The 22,884-nt window shown below is 41.6% G+C and overlaps 1 protein-coding gene across 1 annotated transcript in view; it reads left to right on the top strand.

Annotated features, from left to right (window-relative positions):
- The first annotated feature begins 317 nt into the window (after positions 1-317).
- LOC117666859 (integrin alpha-X-like) overlaps positions 318-22,884 on the top strand; it is a 46,060-nt gene continuing 23,493 nt past the window's right edge. Inside the window, exons 1-12 of the mRNA XM_034419863.3 lie at positions 318-376; positions 5,958-6,072; positions 6,672-6,802; positions 8,729-8,862; positions 9,244-9,397; positions 9,948-10,098; positions 10,456-10,529; positions 12,605-12,737; positions 14,495-14,643; positions 16,636-16,770; positions 18,080-18,295; positions 19,638-19,768. Coding sequence (XP_034275754.2) covers positions 332-376; positions 5,958-6,072; positions 6,672-6,802; positions 8,729-8,862; positions 9,244-9,397; positions 9,948-10,098; positions 10,456-10,529; positions 12,605-12,737; positions 14,495-14,643; positions 16,636-16,770; positions 18,080-18,295; positions 19,638-19,768 — 1,568 coding nt within the window. The 5' untranslated portion in view covers positions 318-331. The remainder of the gene's footprint in view (positions 377-5,957; positions 6,073-6,671; positions 6,803-8,728; positions 8,863-9,243; positions 9,398-9,947; positions 10,099-10,455; positions 10,530-12,604; positions 12,738-14,494; positions 14,644-16,635; positions 16,771-18,079; positions 18,296-19,637; positions 19,769-22,884) is intronic.

Genomic DNA, 22,884 nt, shown 5'->3' with positions numbered 1-22,884 from the left:
GAAGGATCTGGCCACAGAGGAACATTCCTGGGTATCTTTCAGAGGAAAGAAATTGCATTTCCAAAGAAATTCAGAAGAACAGGCGGTGAGACCAAAGGGTAGCAAGTTATAGTCAGCTGCTGAACCTAAGTTACAGCGAATACTTTAAACCTTAGGTGCCTTACACAAGGTTCTGTATCGAAATGAATTATTCAGAGTCCTTCCTGCATTTTTTTTTTAAAGTTGTACACTTGCAGGTAGGGATTTATGGTAGAGAAGCACTAGGTAAACTGGATAATGGCATAATCTTCATCCCTGCATATTTCTTATAGGACCAAGAGATGCTTTCAATATGTCCTTTGGCTTGACCTTGGCTACCCAGAATGATCAGGTCCTGGTAGGTATATAAATACACACTGCTCCCAAACTGTGAAATGAATTAGAGTATATCATTCCTACCACCAAATTATTTCTTTAATAGTGCAGAACATAGGAGGGACGCTCCTTTCCATCTCTGCTACTGTCACCTACGTTAAAGGATTAAAGCTGGAATAAGAAAAGATTATTCCCTTTGGGATTGTACATAGCAATAGCACTTAGACTTATAAAATGCTTTACAGTTCTTTACAGCCTTGCTAAGTGGTTTATAGAGTCAGCATATTGGCCCCAACAATCTGGGTCCTCATTTCACCGACCTCAGAAGGATGGAAGGCTGATTCAACCTGGAGTTGATTAGGATCGAACTGCTGGCATTGGCAGAATTAGCCTGCAATACTGCAATTCTAATCATTGTGGCTCCTTAAAATAATTACATGTAATTATAAGTATTGGGGAAATTGCTATGGTATAATTATACCATAGCATTTTTCCAATACTTTCTTCTGCTCTGTCATATTCCCATCATATGCTAAATAATAATAATTGTTTCCAAAGCCTTTTTGGTCCCCAAAAATACGGCAGCCCCAAAAACAAGCCCTAGACCCATTTTCACACCTGTGCTTACTCCAAAAATAAGCCCTAGTTAAGTCCTGTCCACTGTGTCCCACCGTCTAGTTTTATGAGGTAGGGTGAGGTACATGTACAAAAATCAGGCTAGGATGGGGTGCTGGGTAGAGCTGCCCCTCGCGCCCTGCACCCGCTTACCTTAGGACTGCCACTGCCAGGCCTCCCACACTCCAACACCTGTCACGCAGCTGCCCAATTTCTCCTGTGGCTGCTTGCAGAGCGGATGCCATGTGGCTCATCACACTGGTGCTGCCACTTGTGGCAAAAGGCCATGTGATACATTGTGCCGCTGCCGCAGCTCGCACACACAATGGCACTACACACCACAAAGCCTCCTGCCATGAGTGGTGGCATGGCACAATGAACCATGCGTAAGGTGACCAGATTTTAACATTGGTAAAGAGGGACATTGTGGGCGTGGCTTATTTTGTGGGCATGGCTAGCTGGTCATGTGACTGGGTGGACGTGGCTAGCTGGTCATGTGACCGGGTGGCCATGGCTATGTGTATAGGGTAAGGTGAACAGATTTTAACATTGGTAAGAAGGACACCATTGTGGGCGTGGCTTATTGTGTGGGCGTGGCTTGGAGGCATGTGACTGGGTGGGCGTGGCTAGCTGGTCATGTGACCCGGTGGCCATGGCTATGTGTATAGGGACTACTCAGAGGGCTGAAAAGTCATTTCTGACAGGTCCTCACACTTTTGACTGGTCCTCACACTTATGACCATCCTCACATTTATGCCCGTGCAGCATTCTTAACAACCATGTCACTCATTTCACAACTGCTTCTCTTCACCATGGTGACAAGATAGGGCAAAAACATAAAATGTGAGGACAGTCGTAAGTTCGAGGACTGGTCAAAAGTGCGAGGACCAGTCAAAAATAACTTTTTCAGCCCTCCGAGTAGTCCATATGCACAAAAGGACTAACCAGAGGGCTGAAAAAAGTCATTTCTGACAGGTCCTCGCACTTTTGACTGGTCCTCACACTTATGACCATCCTCACATTTATGCCCGTGCAGCATTCTTAACAACCATGTCACTCATTTCACAACTGCTTCTCTTCACCATGATGACAAGATAGGGCAAAAATGTAAAATGTGAGGACAGTCGTAAGTTCGAGGACTGGTCAAAAGTGCGAGGACCAGTCAAAAATAACTTTTTCAGCCCTCCGAGTAGTCCATATGCACAAAAGGACTAACCAGAGGGCTGAAAAAAGTCATTTCTGACAGGTCCTCGCACTTTTGACTGGTCCTCACACTTATGACCATCCTCACATTTATGCCCGTGCAGCATTCTTAACAACCATGTCACTCATTTCACAACTGCTTCTCTTCACCATGATGACAAGATAGGGCAAAAATGTAAAATGTGAGGACAGTCGTAAGTTCGAGGACTGGTCAAAAGTGTGAGGACCAGTCAAAAATAACTTTTTCAGCCCTCTGAGTAATCCATATGCATAAAAGGATACAGTAATAGAGAGGGATGAAGGAAGGGAAGGGAAATTAGAGTAGGAGTGACGGTAAGAGAGGGAGGAAGAGAGGAGGAGAAGGAGAAAGGAAGAGGAAATAGGGAGGAGAAGAAGAGGGTGGGGCGAAGAGAAAGTAAGAAGGAAAGAAAAGAGAGGTGGTAGGTTTGAGGAGAAAGATTGCTGTACAATAAAAAAGATGAAAGGGAAGAAAGCCAACCCCAAACAAATATAAAGATATTAAGATAAAGAATGAATGGTTAAACTTTAAAGAATAAAAGAGAACAAATATGAATAAATAGCAATAATTAGAAACACACATACAAACATACAATGTATTTTCTTTGAACAGAATATTTGGCTGGTTCACAAATTTAAACAGTGTTTAGTCATTTCAATTAAATTTACAATTTCTATATTTCCTTTTTGCCATATTTATTCCTCATCTATTTTTTTAAAAAAACAATATTACCCTTCATCCTCATCTCTAATCTTAATCAAATTCAATTTTCCCCTTATATTCTATATTATACCCCTTCCCATTGTCATCTATTTTTATATCCATCCTCACATTGGTTAATTATGTAATTATGTAATACAGTTGTTTAATACAAATTCAACATTTTAATATAAATCAATTAGTTATATAACTATCTTTTTTGTATATTAATCAATATGAACATGAATATTCCAATTATTTCCATGCAATCCAATTTCTTACAAATCAATTAATTATATTTACCAATAATAATAAACCAAATAATTTCCCCCATATATTCCTCCAAACCACAACTTAACCATTTCTGCTTTCAACACAGTATACAATTAATAGTATCTCAATTATTACAATTCCCTAGTTAAAAAGAGCTTTTTTTTCTTTTGTGTTTTAAAATCTTGAATCTAAAATCTTGAATTTAAAATCTCTTTTGCCCTAAATAATTTCCCATTGTTTGCACCTACCTTTTTTGGTGAGGAAAAGGAAAATAAATCTGCTGCCTAATTTTCCAACGTTGCAAGCAAACAGCAAAGCCAACAGCCTGTTTTACTTTCAGTTTCATTTTGAGCTTGGTTTGCACAAAGAGAAGAAAAAAACTGCTGAGCAATTTAGCAAGAGCAGAGCCTTGCGCAAATCAGCTGAGAGGGGGAAGCCGAGCTAATCAACTAGGGCGGCCCTTTGAAGCCCCACGGCAAGAGTTTAAACAGGTTTTTTCCCTCTAGCCATCAGCGGGGACTCAGGAGGCAGCCGGGACTCAGGAGGCAGAATGAAAAATCGGGACTTTTTTAAAACGCCACGGGACGCGGGACAAATTGCTCAAAAGCGGGACTGTCCCGCCAAAAGCGGGATGTCTGGTCACCTTAACCATGTGGCATCTGGTTGCGAGCGGCTGCAAGCAGCTGCAGAACAAATCAGCCAGCAATGCAACAGTTGTCGGGACGTGGGAGGCCTGGCTGCAGTGGTCCTAATATAAACAGGTAAGACATCCCCTGTAAATAAGACCTGGTGCTAATTTTGAGGCCCAAAAGAAAATAACACTGGGTCTTATTTTGGGGGGAACATGGTAGATAAGGAGAGACGGAGGGAGGGAGAGGGAGAGAGGGAGAGAGAGGGGGGAGGGAGAGAGGGAGGGGAGAGAGAGAGGGAAGAGATACAGATACAGATACACAGATACAGATACACAGATACAGATACAGATATTTTTGTATTTCTTCCTCTCCCTGTCTGCCTTTATTCTCTTTTGCCAAGTAACTATTTTTTAAAGGATTGCTCTGGTATTTAAATATCAAGCCATATTTTTGCTAGCTAGACTACATGCTGTATGTCCTTGCTTTGTTTTGGAAATAGGGCTGACGGAGTGTTTAATGGGGATAAACTAATTGGAAATTATCATAATTTGCGAAGACTTAAGATATTTTCAGTGAAGCTTTTTAAAATGAAGTATTAAGATTTTAACTACTGTTTTATATTATTTGACGGGAGAAGGGTTCAATCTTGATAGGAAGGAAGGAAGGAAAAAAGGAGGGAGGGAGGGAGGGAGGGAAGGAAGGAAGGAAGGAAGGAAGGAAGGAAGGAAGGAAGGAAGGAAGGAAGGATAATAATATTGTTACTGGGCCCTGAAAGATAAATATTATCAAGACAGCTAACAAAAGAGGCAATGATGGCTTTTAAATCTTACCTAAAAGCAAACCACCAGCTAAAATTCTTTTACCCAGCACCCCCAAATTTCAAAATCCACAGCTGTGGAAACCTATTGCCCCTTGTAGAAAATATTCCACCAATAGGACTCCTGCAGTGAAAATGTCCCCCCCCTTTCCCCCCCCCCAGAAGTGTGTTTTAAACCCAGGTCAAGAATAATAAAATTCTAGTCAGGAATGTATGTATGTACAGTATTATTTTTAAGTTGCCTTTTGGCAAGGAAAGGGATGTTAATATGACATACCATTACATAAGTCTCAAAAAAGCCCTAAAAGTTTATTCATAATGCCAAAACAAGAGGCAAAGCCATAATTTAGAAACAGAATGCAGAGCTAAAATTGGAATTAATGTACTTTCTCAGATAATGAATTAAGGGACTGACATGGTGTTTTGTTGACCACAAGTCAAAAAGAGAGCCATGAAAATATCTACAGACCCCTCACATCCTGGACATAAATTGTTTCAACTTCTACCCTCAAAATGACGCTAAAGAGCACTGCACACCAGAACAATTACACTCAAGGACAGTTTTTTTCCGAATGCCCTCGCTCTGCTAAACAATTAATTCCCACAACACTGTCAAGCTAATTACTAAGATAAATAGATAAATATTTACTGTCAAACTATTTACTATTATTCTTGTTATCTTTCCTAGTAACTACTGTATCTCTTCCCACTTATGACTATAACTATGTTGCTTGTATCTTTACGAATTATACTGTTTTGTTTACTAGTACGATTTGATTGCTTATTAGTAACCTATGACTATCACTAAGTGTTCTATTTTATGATTCTTGATGAATGTATTTTTTTTCTTTTATGTACACTGAGAGCATATGCACCAAAGATAAATTCCTTGTGTGTCCAATCCCACTTGGCCAATAAACTATTCTATTCTATTCTATTCTATTCTATTCTATTCTATTCTATTCTATTCTATTCTATTCTATTCTATTCTATTCTATTCTATTCTATTCTATTCTATTCTATTCTGTAACATGCCATCAGACACAAAGGCATTGCCCAAGTGAGAGCTTTTTCTGTAGGCTAAACTGTGAAGACCTCACATCCTGGAAGAAGACTGTTGCCTCTGTTGTTGCCAAAATAATAAGTTTGCCAGGAAGGGATCAAGCTCAGTTTGGGAACATCTTTATCTCCCTCCCTCTCTCTCCCCTCCTCCCTCCCTCCCTCTCCCTCTCTCTCTCCCTCTCTCTGTCTCTCCCCTCTTCCTTCCTCTCCTCCCTCTTCCTTTCTCTCCCTCTCTCCCACTCCCTTCTTCACTCACTCTGGTTTCCATCTCTGTTTATTTAAGGTCTGTGGCCCCACGGTGCACCGGGCCTGTGGGAGAAACCTGTATGTAAATGGCTACTGCTTTCTGTTGGACCAAAATCTTCAAGAAAAGGAACATTTTCCAGAATCATTGCAAGGTAAGATCTGGAGAATGGGAGGGAGAAAGTGGGGGGGGGGGAGAGGGAGGAAGGAGATAGGAAAGGAAAGAAAAAGGAATGAAGGAGGAAGGGAGGGAGGAAAGAGGAAGGAGGGAGATACGAATGAGGGAGGGAAGGAAGGAAGGAAGGAGGGAGGGAGGGAGGGAGGGAGGGAGATATGAATGAGGGAGGGAAAGAAGGAAGGAAGGAGGGAGGGAGATATGAATAAGGAAGGAAGGAAGGAGGGAGGGAGATATGAAGAAGGAAGGAAGGAAGGAAGGAAGGAAGGAAGGAAGGAAGGAAGGAAGGGAGATAGGAATGAGAAGAAGGAAAGGAAGGAGGAAGGGAGGGAGGGAGGGAAGAAGGACATGCAAGGCTAAATCTGGACTTGGATTCTACCTGGGGCACAGCAGCCACAATGTGCCAAAGTAAAGCAGAAGTGATTTTAAATAACATTAAAAAGTGTTACATGAGAGCCTTAACTGAACAACATCATGGCGGCCAGTGGAGGTTGCTATCATCGATGGGCCTGGAATGGGAATAGCGTGATGAGTCCTTTAAATATATGTCTGCCCCTCTCTCCATATATCTACCATCAGAGTGTACCCACCACCCAACTGATATTGCCTTCCTGATTGATGGCTCCTCCAGCATCAACGAAAAAAACTTTGAAAAGATGAAGCAATTTGTTTCTGAGGTCATCAGGAATCTCTCTGGCAGAGATACACTGGTAAGGGCCATGGAGAAAGGGCCATGGGGAGGGTCCACTTTGCCAAATTCTCCACTGACCTGGGCCAAGTCACATCCTGGTCCAATGCTATCCAAGTATCACTTGTTCTACTTGTTCCTATCATTTGCAATGGTTGCTAACAACATTTTCTGTTGTTAAAGAGCAATAGCAACAGCACTTAGACTTATATACATATTATATTCATAGTGCTTTACAGCACTCTCTCAGTGATTTTACAGAGTCAGCATATTGCCTCCAAGAATCTGGATGCTCATTTTACCCACCTCAGAAGGATGGAAGGATGAATCAACCTTGAGCCCATCAGGGATCAAACTCCTGGTTGTGGGCAGAGTCAGCCTGCAATACTGCATTCTAACCACTGCATCACCACAGCTCTTCTATTCTAATAAATACTATGAAACCATGGTGGCACAGTGCTTAGAATGCAGTATTGCAGGCTAATTCTGCTGACTGCCAGCAGTTTGATTCTGACTGGCTCAAAGTTGACTCATCCTTCCATCCTATCAAGGTCAGTAAAATGGGGATCCAGATTGTTGGGGGGGGGGGGAGGGATGTCAATATGCTGACCCTGTAAGAAAGGGCTGTAAAGCTCTGTGAAGCAGTATATAAGTCTAAGCGCTATTGTTATTGCTGAAGGGCTAGGGTAAAATGGTGGACGGAATCAAAAGAGGCAAGAGGAGAGATGGAATGTTGCGATGCAAACATTCCAACCCAGAATTAAGGACAAATTTCTGGACAGTTAGAACAATTAGTCCGTGGAATGACTTGCCTCCAGAAGTTGTGGGTGCTTCAACAAAGGAAGTTTTTAGAAAAAAAACTGGACAACTATTTGTCAGAAATGATATAGGACCACTTGCCTGAGCAAGGGGATGGATGAGAAGACTTCCAAGTCCCTTCCAATGCTGTTATTCTGTAAAGTGTGACAAGGGCCTGCTAAGCCCTTCTGAGTCTTTATTGCTCAGGTAACAGTTGTCTTTGCTATTTGGGGAAAAATTGATATATTTATACCATTTATAATACAGATGGCTCGGTAGTTAATAATGCCGAGTTTGTCAGCTGGAAAGCTGACAGCCGAGGTTCGAAACCCGAGTGCTGTGTAATGGAATGAGCTCCCATTCCTTGCTCCAGCTCCTGCACATTAGCAGTTTGAAAGCATGCGAGTAGATAAACAGGTACCACTTTGGTGGGAAGGTAACAGTGTTCTGTGCATCCTGGGGCATAGGCATGCTGGCCACATGACCATGGAACAGTGGTGGGTTGCCCCCAGTTCGCACCAGTTCTATAGAACTGGTAGTCAAACTGGCGGGAGGCTCCGCCCACCGACCTTGACGTCATCAAAATGTTTCTGCGCATGTGCAGAAGAATGTGCGTGCAAGTGAGCAAGCGAGCACACGTGCGCGGCCCCGTTGCGAACCGGTAGTAAAGGTAAGTAGAACTCACCCCTGCCATGGAAGTGTCTTTGGATAACACTGGCTCCTTTGGTTAAGTAATGGAGATAAGAACCGGACACAACTGGACAGGGGAAACCTTTACCTTTATAATAAAAATGGCAGGGCTTCAGTCAGGTTTAAGGTGACATTTACTCATAATCATCGTGAAATGTTATTTTATCTTGGTTTTTTAAAGCCTTAGATGATAGGTCTTTTAGAACAGCAAGCAGTACAGTACTGAATTGGCCCAGTCAATACAATTTCCTTTAAGCATCGAGAAGGGATAAGAATTCTTTTGCAAAGGATCCTCTTATGCTTCCATTGATATCTAAACTTGGAGAAGATGATTAAGTTTGTTGGTGACCTGGGTGGACCTGCAATAGTCAAAAGAAAAGTGCTACAAAACAGTATGTTTCCAGGGCACCATGCAGGCAGAACACAACATAATAACCATGTGCTTCTTTTCTTGCACCAGTTTGCTCTCATGCAGTTTTCAGGGAACTTCAGGGAACATTTTAATTTCAAAAGTCAAGACCCCGCACACCTTGTAATGGAAGTGGAGCAGCTTTATGGATGGACCAAAACAGCCACAGCCATCCGCAAAGTTGTGTATGTCCTGTCCCTCCCACTAAAATACTGTAATTCTTCTTCTTCTTCTTCTTCTTCTTCTTCTTCTTCTTCTTCTTCTTCTTCTTCTTCTTCTTCTTCTTCTTCTTCTTCTTCTTCTTCTTCTTCTTCTTCTTCTTCTTCTTCTTCTTCTCCCTCTCCCTCTCCCCCTCCTCCTCCTCCTCCTCCCTCTCCCTCTCCCTCTCCCTCTCCTTCTCCTTCTTCTTTCTCTTCCTCCTCCTCCTCCTCCTCCTCCTCCTCCTCCTCCTCCTCCTCCTCCTCCCTCTTTTCTTTTCCTCACCCTACTTTCCACTGGTCAATATTCTTTGAAAAATATTAAGTAACTGAATCATTGTTCATTCTTTCTTCCCTTTTCTTCTCAAGGAGGGAACTGTTTATTGCAGAAAAAGGATCCCGGAATGAGGCTACGAAGATCCTTATTGTGATAACAGATGGAAGCAAGCTGAATGATGCTGCTGAATATTGGGAGGTGATACCAGAGGCTGAACAAGCTGGGATCATCCGTTATGCCATTGGGGTGAGAATCTTCTTAGGAGCCTCAGTGACCAAATATGATAGTCTTGTATTTCAGTTACATTGACCACCAAAAGGTACCATGTTGCCTGTGTTGTCCTTATTGGAAACCGTCACATGCAGCTGGCCAGATGTCATTCTTTGGGGTTCAAACCTTCTACCCAAAACTGAACCCACAGCTCCTTGCAATTTAGATTACCAAAGTATGTACAATCCATTAGATTTAGGGATTATCCAAATCCTGGGCTCACTACCAGAATGAGTTTGATACAGTGGTGTTGCCCCTGGTTCACACCGGTTCTATAGAACTGGTAGTAAAACCAGCAGGAGGCTCCGCCCACCGACCCCGACGTCATCAAAACGCTTCTGTGCATGCGCGGAAACTTCTACACTTGCGCAGAAGAGTGTGTGCGCGCGTGAGCGAAGCAAACCAGTAGTAAAGGTAAGTAGAAATCACCCCTAGTTTGGTACACTTCATTTCTCTGCCATGCTTTATGGTTGCCAATTGCAAACAACTGTGTCTGAAATACCCTTCCTTCTTTTCCCACGTTAAGGTTGGCCACGCGTTTTCAACAATCAAAGTCCAGCAGGAACTGAAAGACATCGCTTCTGAGCCAGACGATGACCACGTTTTCAAAGTCAATAATTTTAATGCTTTGAAAAGCATCCAGGACCAGTTACAGAACAAAATCTTTGCAATTGAAGGTAACTTTGGGGCTTTTTAAGGATGCAATCCCAGGTCCATCTTTTTTGTATTTTCTAGCATTCCTCCCGAGGCAAGTTCATATGCAAATTTTTTCCTGAAACAAGGATGAAGGCAAGAGGTGTAATTTTGAGAATAGCAGAATGATCCACTTGCAATAGAACTGATCTGTTTCTTACATTTTTGTGTATACTGGTCTGAACAAGCTTCTGACTTGAAACTAGCAATTTGTACCTACATTGAAAATTCAATTAGCCATTTGTTGATTTTCTGGACTAAAGAAACAACATGCAATTTTACCCTATCCTTACTGAAGGCATTCTGTCCTGTTTCCCTTCTCCCGTTGTGTCTCCCCATAGGCACCCAGTTCCAGAGTAGCAGTTCCTTCCAGATGGAAATGTCCCAGGAAGGTTTGAGCGCCCTGCTGACCCCGGTGAGTGTTTTTGAGCCCAGCATGGATCATAGAAACATAGAAGGGACCTTGGAGGTCTTTTAGTCCAACCCCATTCCCAAAGCAGGAGTCTTTATACCATCCCCTACAAACGGTTGTTCAATTTTTTCCTTGAAAACCTCCAGTGATGGAGCACCCACAACTCTAGGAGGCAAAGTGTTCTATTGATTAATTATTTCCACTGTCAGGAAATTCTTCCTTATTTACAGGTTGGATCTCCCTCTGATGGACTTCCATTCTCTGCATTCTTGGAGACAATCTCTTAGTAGACCCTTAGTGGTGGGCAATGAATATCCCCCCTTTCCCCCCTTCCTGCTTTTCTCTCTCCTGCCCTCAATAACAATCTCTGTCTTCTCCAAGAAACCCCCCAGAAATCTTACAGTAATAAATTCTATATTGGAACATTGCAGTGGGGAAATGTAAAATTTGTTACTACCAGTTCTGTGGGCGTGGCTTGGTGGTGGTGGGAGTAATGTGACTGGGTGGGCGTGGCCAACTTTTTTTTTTTTTAACTTTTAAAAAGCATTTTTTCTACAACCTCTTTGGCTGAAGAGGTTGTAAAAGAAATGCTTTTAAAAGGGTCTGACGATCCCAGCTGAGTTGCCTGATCGTCAGAAGCTTTTTTTCTTTTAAAAGCATTTTTTCTACAAACTCCTGGGCCAAAGAGGTTGTAGAAGAAAATGCTTTTAAAAGCCTCTGATGATCCCAGCTGAGCAGCGCAATCATCAGAAGCTTTTTTTTAAACTTTTAAAAGTATTTTTTTGGCCGGAGAAGTTATAGAAAAAATGCTTTTAAAAGTAAAAAAAAAAGCCTCTGATGATCGCGCTGCTTAGCTGGGCATGGGGGGAGGGGGTGCACGGATTTTTGCTACTGGTTCTCTGAACCACCTGCCGCCATCGCTACTGGATTGGGCAATCCGGTCCGAACCGGGAGCATTTCACCCCTGGAACGTTGCTCAAAATGGCCAGTACCCGGATTGAACAATGCTGCTGAAATCACCAGAGATAGTTTAGCTTTGCAGAACTGTCTTATGAAATGCATCTTTTTCCAAAGTTTTTCAATGTTTTTTCTAGGAAAAAGTTATGTGAGAATGGAGCAATGGAGGGAAATTAGAGCCAGTTTGATCCAGGGGTTAATGCATCAAGTTAGAAAATGGGAGACAGGGAGTTCAGATTCTGTCTTAGCCATGGAAGGGTGACTTTGGGCCAGTCATAACTATCATAAATGGATCACCATGTGACTCGGCCTGTTTTGCAACCTTTTTTGCAGCGGTCGTTAAGCAAACACAGCAATTGTTAAGTGAACTCATGGGGTGTTTGTTAAGGGATGATTTTTGTCAGAAACCAGAAGTAAACACATTGACAAAAACATTGTAAATTGCAGTCACATGACTGTAGGATATTGCAAACAGTCATAAATGGAAATCTGTTGTCAAGTGCCCAAAATACGTGCTTTGCAGGGCGGGGGGTGTAGGTCTGGATATGAGAACTTCAAATCCAGGTCATAAGTCCATTTCGGGGGATCTGTCATAACTTCAAACAGTTGCTAAGCCACCAGTCTAAATTAAGAGCTATTTGTAGCAACCTGCAACCGTAAGAAGTTAATCTTTTCTTAAAGCTAACTTTTCTTTTTATTTGTCAGCTGCCATCTTATGCTTGCTTGTGCTTTGCTGCTATACAGTGACAGACTGCCATGAACTGTGGGGAGAGGGAATGAAGGGGGGAATGCTTGGGGAAATGAAAGTAAGTGCTACATCTCCTCAAGATGCTGCTTCAAGGTCACCCAGCTGGAAGTAGAAGGGTGCTGCATGCCAAACTGCGCTCAGGCTGACCATTATTAAAACATCTTGCCGAAGTAGAAATAGGGATTTTGGGGCGCAATTTTCAGTTCTGGCTTTGCATTACTGTAATACACTTGATCTCTAATAAACTATACCTTTCTCAACAAATGGAGCAAAGGTTCATTTTTGTTTAAAGGTTCAAGTTGTGGCAGGTCTGACATTATTTTTTCCCCCAGATGATCCTATAGTGCTATTCTAACTTTTTGCTGTGATTTAGCAAGGCCCTGTCATTGGAGCTGTGGGAGCCTACGACTGGTCTGGAGGATTACTTCTATATCAAACCAGCAACCGAGACCCAGTATTTATTAATATCTCCAGCACCCTCAAAGATATGAATAATTCCTATCTTGGTAAGAAATATAAGCCAAAATTCACTCCCTCCATCATGTTCTATCTCTCTTTCCAATAGGGCATTCTACTGAAATTACTATAATTAGACTCTTTTACCTCTGTTATTTTGGACAGTACAAGGCTTTCTTCTAACAAATTTGACGATTTTCAATTTAGTTCAGTGGCAGGAAGGAAGTTCACTACAGGTAATCCTTGATTTACGGCCATAATTGGGACAGAAATGTCTGTTGCTAAGCAAGGTGGTTGTTAAGAGAGTGGCACAAAACTTTTTTGCCACACTTGTTAATTTAATGACTGCAGTGGTTAACTTACTCATAAGGTTGTTAAGTGAATCTGGTTTCCCCCACTTGAGTTTGCTTGTCGGAAGCCACTTGGGAGGGTTACAAATGGTGATTATATGACCCTGGCATGTTGTAAATACATGCCAGCTGCCAAGCGTCCACGAGGATGCTGCAAGTGTGAAAAACGGTCATAAGTCACTTTTTTCGATGATGTTGTAACTTCAAACAGTCACTAAACAAGTGGTTGTAAATTGAGGACTACCTTATCTGAATTTTTAGATCATTATCCTCCACATTTTTTTTTTTATTTGATTTATATGCCGCCCTTCTCTGGAGACTCAAGGCAGCTTACAAAGCGTTAAGCAATAGCCTTCATGCTTTTGTATATTTATACAAAGTCAGTTTATTGCCCTCACAAACTGGGTCCTCAATTTACCTACCTTAGAAAGGATGGAAGGCTGAGTCAACCTTGAGCCTGGTGAGATTCGAACTTACAGTAATTGCAGACAGCTGGTGTTAATCACAATGCTATCAGTCTGCTGAGCCACCAGGCCCATGAACCTATCCCAAGCTTGACTGTAAATTTAAAGGGTTCTCTATCATCATGTGAGGTATTTTATTTATTATATCTCTCCATGTACCCTGTTTCCCCGAAAATAAGACACCCCCTGATAATAAGCCCAATTGGGCTTTTGAGCACATGCAGTAAAATAAGCCTTCCCCCGAAAATAAGCCTTTCCTGAAAATATTTAAATGTAATCAGGTAAGATGGCAAGAGGAACCCCATCTTGCTCCACGCGCCCCAAAATAATAAGACCTCCCTGAAAATACGGCTAAGCGCTTATTTCAGGGTTCAAAAAAATATAAGATAGGGTCTTATTTTTGGGGAAACATGGTACATATGTACATTCAAACTAAACTGTGTTGTTTCTCTATGTCATATAATATATGTGGGTATACTGTATGTATAATTTTGTATTCATTTATTTTGTCATGCTTATGTAATGTATATTGGAGATGGTGACCTTCTGAGAGCAGTAGGCAACGAAATTTCATTTTAATGTATGCTGATTAGAGTACATTTCAAAGTGACGATAAAGTTATTCTAAGTCAGTGATGGCTACCCTTTTCTGGACCGAGTGCCCAAAGCGCGCACATGTGAGCGCAAATGCACGCATGCGCATGTGCCCAAACCCCCCAGATGCAATGTGCACATGGCCCCTCTGCACGTACCCTGCCCCCCATGCGTGCTCATGCATCCCCCTGCATGCGCCCCACCCCCCGTGCAAGCACGACAGAGACTCAACGACCAGCTGGCTGGTGGGAGGTGCGCATGCATGCGTGGCGGAGCTGAATTGGGGCGACGGCTCACGTGCCCACAGAGAGGGCGCTGCATTTCCCCTGTGGCACGCGTGCCGAAGGTTCATCATCACGGTTCTAAGTCTAAGTCTTTAGTTGTCTCATCTCCCCTTTAGGCTATTCTTCTCAGCCTGTCCGGTTCCATGGGAGGAATGGTCTGGTTGTGGGAGCTCCTCGCTATGATCACATCGGCAAAGTTGTCTACTTTGAGAAAGAAGCCCTGAGTAGAGAATGGCGGCTGAAGATGGAGGCAGTTGGGGAACAGGTATGAACGGAGATAAAAGAACTCCGAAAGAATTGAAGAGAGCATGGATAAAACCTCTGAAGGAGGATGTGCATCAGGTTCCACCCAAAACATTACTCAAACATGAAGGCTATTGGGCAAAGATTCAAGGTCCCATACAGGTAGCCCTCGACTTATGACCACAATTGAGCCTGAAATTTCCAATGCTAAGTGAGACTTGCCACAATTGTTAAGTGAATCACTGCGCTTGTCTATGGAGATTCTCAGTTATCCAGGCCATGGTTGTCCGAGAGGTGCTTTTTTCAAGGGGCAACTGGACTTTCTTGTTTTTCTTTGAAGACGTTTCGCTTCTCATCCAAGAAGCTTCTTCAGCTCTGACTGGACAGTGGGGAATGGAAGGATTTATAGTAGCTTCTTGGATGAGAAGTGAAACGTCTTCAAAGAAAAACAAGAAAGTCCAGTTGCCCCTTGAAAAAAGCACCTTTGGAACAATCACTGTGCTTGTTATTTATTTATTTTATTTATTTATTAATTAAATTTATATGCTGCCCCTCTCCGGAGACTCAGGGCGGCTAAATGAGTAACATGGTTGTTAAGTGAATCTGGCTTCCCCCCTTTGCCGGTTAGACGGTCATAAAAGGTGTTTACATGACCCCAGGACAATGCAAATACATGCTAGTTGCCAAATGTCCAATTTGGATTACACGGCCATGGAGATGCTGCAACAGTTGTAAATGTGAAAAACGGTCATAAGTCACTTTTTTCAGCGCAGTTATAACTTTGAACAGTCACTAAACAAATGATTGTAAGTCAAGGACTACCTGTATAAACATGCATGTTTTCAGGTTCAAATCTTACATCTTTTTCCTGCCTCTGTCTCCCAATGGACCGAGAGTGGATTGGTTCTGAGAGGAAGAGGCCACTGACAATGTTCAAATGTTATTATGAAATGCATCTGTCTATCTCTGTCTCTCTGTACATCTGACTTTGGTTCTTCTGGCTAACACAGAAGTAAGATCATACTTTACAAGTTTTGTCTGATAGATAAATACTCCATATATCAGTGGTCGAACCGGTAGTGGCGGCGGCGGGGGGAGGCTCTGCCCCAGTGGTGGGCTCCACTGACCTTTACCACCGGTTCGCAATGGGAGCGTGCGCGCTTCTGCACATGTGCAGAAATTTCTGCACATGCGCAGATCGTCCATGATGACGTCTGGGCAGGTGGGTGGAGCCTCCCGCCACCATTACTACCAGTTTGCAAGAACCGGACCGAACCAGGAGCAATCTACCACTGCTCTGCCCATCTGCCCGGATGTCATCACGGACGCTCTACGCATGCGCTCACAGTTCTGAACAGGTAGGGAAGGTAAGTGGAAACCACTACTGCCATAGATGTTAAATCTTTCTGGCATGTCTCCTTAGATCACTCCTTTATAGCTTGAAAATATGTTGATATAAAAGTTCCATAATTCCAACAAAGATGAGGAGATGATGGGACTGGTAATCCCAAAATACCGGGACCTACCCGGGCTATTAAATACTTGCCATAGCTTAATTTTAGGTCTCAAAGATTGAAATTTTGATTCTTCTGCTGGTTAATCTCTTTCAGGAGAGGCGAGAATTCCTGCTAATGGGAAGAGGAACTTTTCATAGCTTTGTAGAGGGTTTCATAGCTGAAAGATAAACAAATCTTCACTTTGTTTCCGGTTGATCTGCCAGAAATAAATAAGTTCAGCTGCCAAGCGCTAATATAGCTGATTTTGCAGGGTTGCAAAGAACCAAGTAGAAGGGCACTAACTATCTGAAAATGTATCTTTTTCCTTTATTGCTGCATGCTTCACAACATATGGTTGCAGGCTTAAAGATTAGACTCTTCAAGTCTAATACTTCTTGCACCCAGCAGTAACATCTCTGCTTTTGCAATTAGAACATGAAACATGCAAATAATGGCCTTGCTCCGTTGTTTTTTTTAAAAGTAGAATGAAATTAAGAGGTGGTTATTTGATGCAACAGGTTGGTTCTTACTTTGGAGCAACTCTGTGCTCAGTGGACCTCAATCAAGACACAAGCACAGATTTAGTTTTGGTTGGAGCTCCCATGTACTACGATGCCACTGCAGGAGGAAGAGTTCACGTCTGTCTTTTTAAGGTAGGAAACTTCTGGATCTATGAAACACAGATGATGGTTAAAGATGGACAGCTCTAGAATTTCTATAATTTCCAACATCTGCTCAAAATTCCTAGATGTACACTGTAAATCAGGAGGAGGAGAAACTGAGGAGAAACTTTTATTTTTATTACAGGTAGTCCTCAATTTATAACTGGCCGCCTAGTGATTATTTGAAGTTACAATGGACCTCCCCAAAATTATTTGTAACTTGATTCTGGTCTGCATTTGGTTGATCAGCAACCATCTTGCATTCACAGCTCTCTGCAGCATCCTCTGGTCACATCACCACCTTTATCACACTTTTGCCGAAAACTGGCATTTTCTTCTGATTTTTGGCAAAACTGGCCCATGGAGAACGATTGGTTCCCTTGACATCTGTGTCAGTTGCTTTACAACCATGGCATTTGCTTAACAACCACTGTAAAAAAAAAAAGAAGTCATAAAATCAGGCCGGTGCCATGGGTAACCCACTTTTTGACTGTCACGACTTATGACCGTTAACGGGCAGGCTCCTTTACCATTGCATGTCGAGGACTACCTATATTTCTTGATATTTTTTGAAGGCTGAGCTCCAATACAGCAAACAAATATTTGGAATGAGTGTGACACTTGACATAAACATTTTAATTTGGCAGTGGAATCTTCCACTTGTTGCCTCTGGGGAAAACTCTGTTTTAAACACAGACTCCATCTTGAAAGAAAGAGAGAGGAAAAAACTGTGTATATGCCAGGAGATGTGAAATACTGAGGATCTATTTATGTAATCAACCCCAAATGGGTTGGGAACCATATTTATTTTCTCTGGGGAATTCTAGTAATGATGGCTTATTATGCAATACAAGGAAAGGCTAGGTGTGCAGAACTTTCACTACACTACAAGTCCCAAAATTTCTTGGGGAATTATGACAGTCCAGAATGGAATAAAATTGTATCCTAATGTAAATAATATGTTCACAGATGTTTAATAAAATGTACTAAAGTAGTATAAAAGCAGTAGGAAAAATTCGTAAAGACCATATTGTGGGGGCTGTTCTCTGAGAAATTCATCTGCATTCCAGAGGCCGTATTCAGCCGGTTCGAGCAAACTGGTAGTGGTGACTGCGGGCCCCTGCCCACCCACCCGGATGTAATGCCATCCTATTTAGCCACGTTTTTGAGGCTGAAGGTGCATGCGCAAGCAAAGCACATATGTGGAAGGCCAGGCATATGCACGGAAGGCAAACTGGTGGCAAAAACACGTAAAAACCACCACTGCTGCATTCCAGTGTATTTTTCTTAAATTTTGCAGAGTGAAGCATTTTCCTGCACAGAGAGCAACTCAGCTTTGAAAGGAGAGCCAGGACATTTGTTTGGTCGCTTTGGGGCCAGCATTGCAGAAGTGGGTGACATCACTGGGGATAAATGGACAGATGTAGCCATTGGTGCTCCGTTGGAAGATGAGAACGCAGGAGCTGTGTACATCTTTTCAGGGAAAAGGGCATCCATCAGGCACAGTTATGTTCAGGTGAGCTGACCCTCGGGCCCTCTCTTCCCTCTGGAAGCAAGACTTGGAGATGCCTTGAAGACACCCAGATGTGCCTTTGCACAACTCTTCTCAACAGTCATCATCTTTTGTTCACTCCCTCTTTGCAGAGTCTCAAAACCACGTCCTTACACATGACACAGACCTTTTTGTGTTGCCATTAAAAAACAAAAGCATGAACACCAGGGTGGGGTGATGCCCAGGTGCTGAGAATGCTCCAGGGTGTTTCCTATTGATTTACTGGGAAGACTCTACCCTGTACCACTCTACTCTGTATATGTGTGTGTGGGGAGCTCTGAGTACCTATGACTTCAATGAATCATTCTCCCATTCCCACCAGCACATGGCCTGCCTTTCAGCCACTACCACAGAAGGTGGTTGGAAGGAAGAGGCATCTAGATACACCCATTGTGTCTTCTAGCATCAGCACACCATTACTGGGTTAATAGTAATATGTCAAGATTCTGTATTGCAACAACCATGAATAGATGAAGAATATCTAAAGATGAATCTTTGATGATATTATCTATCTATCTATCTATCTATCTATCTATCTATCTATCTATCTATCTATCTGCTATTTAGTATACTGTCTTTGGTGTAAGCCGCCCAGAGTCCTCGGAGAGTGGGCGGCATAGAAATATGAACTAATAATAATATCTATCTATCTATCTATCTATCTATCTATCTATCTATCTATCTATATCTATTATCTATTAATCACCTGTCCCTCTATTATCTATTATCTTTCATATCCATCCATCCATCCATCCATATCTATCTATCTATCTATCTATCTATCTATCTATCTATCTATCTATCTCTATCATCTATCTATCTATCATCTATCTATCATCTATCTATGATTTATCTTTCACGTCTATCTATCTATCTATCTATCTATCTATCTATCTATCATCTCTATGATTTATTATTTTTCATATCTATCTATCTGTCTATCTATCTATCTATCTATCTATCTATCTATCTATCTATCTATCATCTATCTGTCTATCTAATATCTATCATCTATTATCTATTAACTTTCATCTCTATTTACTTGTTACCTCTGTCTCTCTCTATATATATAACATACATATATACATTCGAGATGGCAAATATACTTAACATCATTGCCCTGAAAAATTACTTATGACTGTCCTCACACTTATGACTAACACAGCATTCCCCTGGTTATGTGATCACAATCCTGGCAACTGGCAACTGGCTTGCATTTATGGCCGGGCCAGTATCCCAGCCCCATGTAATAGCCCTTTGCAACCCCCATTTTTTTCCTTGCTTACATTCCTTGATCTTTCCACAGCGCATTGAGGGACTGAAGTTTTCTGGAAGGTTTTCTTATTTTGGCCAAGCTATCAGTGGAGGAAGAGATCTTACGGGGGATGGTCTGAAGGACATTGCTGTGGGACAACAAGGAAGAGTTTTGTTGTTGAGGTGAGAAAGGGTAACAGCCCCATTTCCAGTTCTTCTGCTTTCTTAAATGTGCATAATCCTCAGTAAATAGAGATGTTTATATTAAGGCATGCTTATATTTATATATTGGTTTAATGTTTACATTTCTTATCTTCTAAACATAGAGACTCAGGATTCCTCCCATTCCTGTATTTGAATCAACTCATAATCTGCTGGATTGGTGAATGTAATGCTGAGCTGTCACATTGGAAAAAATGTTAGCATAAAAATAGGGGGTCTACAAGTTAGTCAGTTTCCCATTGGCAGGACCTCTCATTTATTCTGTCTTCTGGTTCCGTGGGCTCAGTCTCTTCTGTAGAAGTTGAGATCTCCAGGTCTTTGCTTTCTAAACTAGCAAATCTATTGTTTCTCACTAATCCAAAAACAATGAAACTGGAGGAGGGGGACATTGGCTTCAAGACAGTTTTTGAACCCTGTCATTGCTGCTGGAAGAACATGGTTTGACCCAGTGGAAGAAGTAAGGATAGTAAGAGTCTGGAGTCACGGGACTTCCGGCGGTGACGTAGGGCTGTGGCGGCACAGGAGAGAAGCGCTCTCTCTCTGTTGCCGGTTTCCTGAGCTTTTGGTGCCTTATTCGGCGAAGACCGATCTTGGAGAGATCGGGAATAGAGAGGGGAAACTTCGGGGGCGGCGAGGAGAGGTGCGATCTCCCGCCGTACCAAGAAGATCCCTCAATCCAGGCTCGGGAAGAAGTTAGCTTGCGAGCGCAGCTGGCCTGGAGGCCCGACAAGCCGATTAAGACCAGCGGGGGAAGCGGAGGAGTGAGCACAGTGCAAAACGGACGAGGGTGAGCAAGCGAGGATTGTCACTTTGGAGTATTTTGAAATACTTTGGCGCAAACCCGAGGAGGAAAAAATTGTTCCGGAGGGGCAGCACGGAGAAGAAGATCTCAGAGCACAAGGGGGCGGCAACTGAGGAGGTGAGCAGAAAGGAAGAGGACGAGACAGAGACAAGCGGAGAAGACTTTAAATAGTGAAGACGAAGGTGAGGAAAGGTGGATTTGAAGTACAGAGATTTAAAGACTTAGAGAGAACGAACATTTATTATATCCTCCTTTTTTTTTTGGCTGCTCTAACGGAAGGAGAGAGGTATTTTGGCAAAGAATAAATTGTGGACTGTGACTGTGCAGATTGGAGATTGCCATATTGGAACAGGAAAGACCTCTCTTTTGTTGGAATTACGACGAAAAAGACTTATAAAAGTCATAGAAAGTCATTGAAATATATTACTCTTATATAATCCTCTCCTCTTTTAAAACAACAACAACAACAACAACAATATATAGATAACTGCTTTGTTATTGATATTTATCGGAATTAAGAATCATAGTGGTATTTGGGTTTATTAACAAATAAATTAGCATATAGTATATAATAGTACATGCAATATATAGTATATAATAAATTAGGATTCATAATAATCGTACTGCTATAGAAGGAAATAGTGGGAACCAATTGAATTAATTGTTTTGTAAAGCCTGTGATTATTTACTTTTATATATTTATATTTATATCTATTTAAATTCTTTTATAGTGTTATAGAAGGAAATAGTGGGAATTAATTGAATTAATTGCTATAGCATACAATAGTACATGCAATATATAGTATATAATAAATTAGGATTCATAATAATTGTACTGCTATAGAAGGAAATAGTGGGAACCAATTGAATTAATTGTTTTGTAAAGCCTATGATTATCTACTTTCATATATTTATATTTATATCTATTTATATCTATTTATATCTATAATTAGCTATTTAGACTAACCTATATTAACATATTGTAATACCTATATTATATATTTTTACTGTATTTTTTATGAAGAATTTTATAAGAGACAATTAATTAGTTAAAGCAATCTTACTTAAAGAAAATAGATAAAGTAATGAGGGACCATTGAATTGCATTCTCTATAAGTGAAAAGGAAAGGGAAAGAAAGAAATTACATAAAAGTTGGATGGTGAGTTGGGAGAAAGTTGATAAAATACTGGTGGAACAATATAGAATTCTGAAAGAGATGACGAGCACCACCACGACAACGTTGAAGACTGCGAAAAAAACGACATCAATTTTAGCTGGACCATCGGCCTCACCAGTATCACAGAAAACTCTAGAGGGAATGTTTGCACCAGAGAAACAATCCAGCACATCCAGTTTGCCAACAATGCAAGCCACTTTAATCTCAATACAAGAAACAATGGTCAAAATGCAAGAGTGCATGACCAGAAACCATGAACAATCTAGGAAAGATATGGATGAGGTAAAGAAGGAAGTTAAAAATGACATCCAAAAAATTGATGAAAAAATGGACTTGATCCAAGAAATTATCCAAAGAAATGATCAAAAAATAAAAGAAATAGAGCAAAAAACTGAATTGACAGAAGAAAAGTTGGAAGCGTTGGACATAAAAATGACGGGATTAAATAAAGAGCTTGAGAACACAGTAGCTCAGCTGGAGATGGAAAAGGCGGCATTTTTTCTGCGTTTTCAAAATGTAGCCGAAGAAAGAGAAGAAGATTTGACAATGATAATGGCGGAGATGATAGCTGAGGCTCTCCAAAGAGAAAGGGAAGAAATAATAAATGAATTAGATGAAGTGTACCGCGTACACACAAACTACGCCCGACAACACAAACTTCCACGGGAGGTACACATAAGATTTGTGAGAAGAAAGGTGAGAGATATTGTTTATAAAATAACAAAGGATGAACCTATGCTTTACAAGAATAAAGAAATAGTAACTCTGAAACAAATTCCTAAGAGAATAAGAGACTTGCGAAAAGACTACTGGTTCCTGGCCACGTTGCTAAACAGGAGATATATACCTTTTAAATGGACGATACCTGAGGGAATGTTGGTAACGTGGCGGAGAAGGAAAATAAAGGTGGATTCGCAGAGTAAGGCAAAAGAACTATACGATCAAATGATGGCCAGTGAGATAACAAATGGCAGCAGAGAGGAGAGAGGAAGAAGCATTAAAGGAAATCAGAGTCAGGAACGTGAAAGAACCTCACCACAGGGAGGGAAAGAGGAGGAAGGAGAGACTCAGGAGGAAGGAGGAGTACAAACAAGAGG

Source organism: Pantherophis guttatus, chromosome 4, assembly GCF_059756535.1.
Source record: "Pantherophis guttatus breed Tessera chromosome 4, ASM5975653v1, whole genome shotgun sequence".
Lineage (NCBI taxonomy): Eukaryota > Metazoa > Chordata > Lepidosauria > Squamata > Colubridae > Pantherophis > Pantherophis guttatus.
Note: the sequence above shows the minus strand (reverse complement) of the source record. Positions and strands in the feature narration are given on the sequence as shown.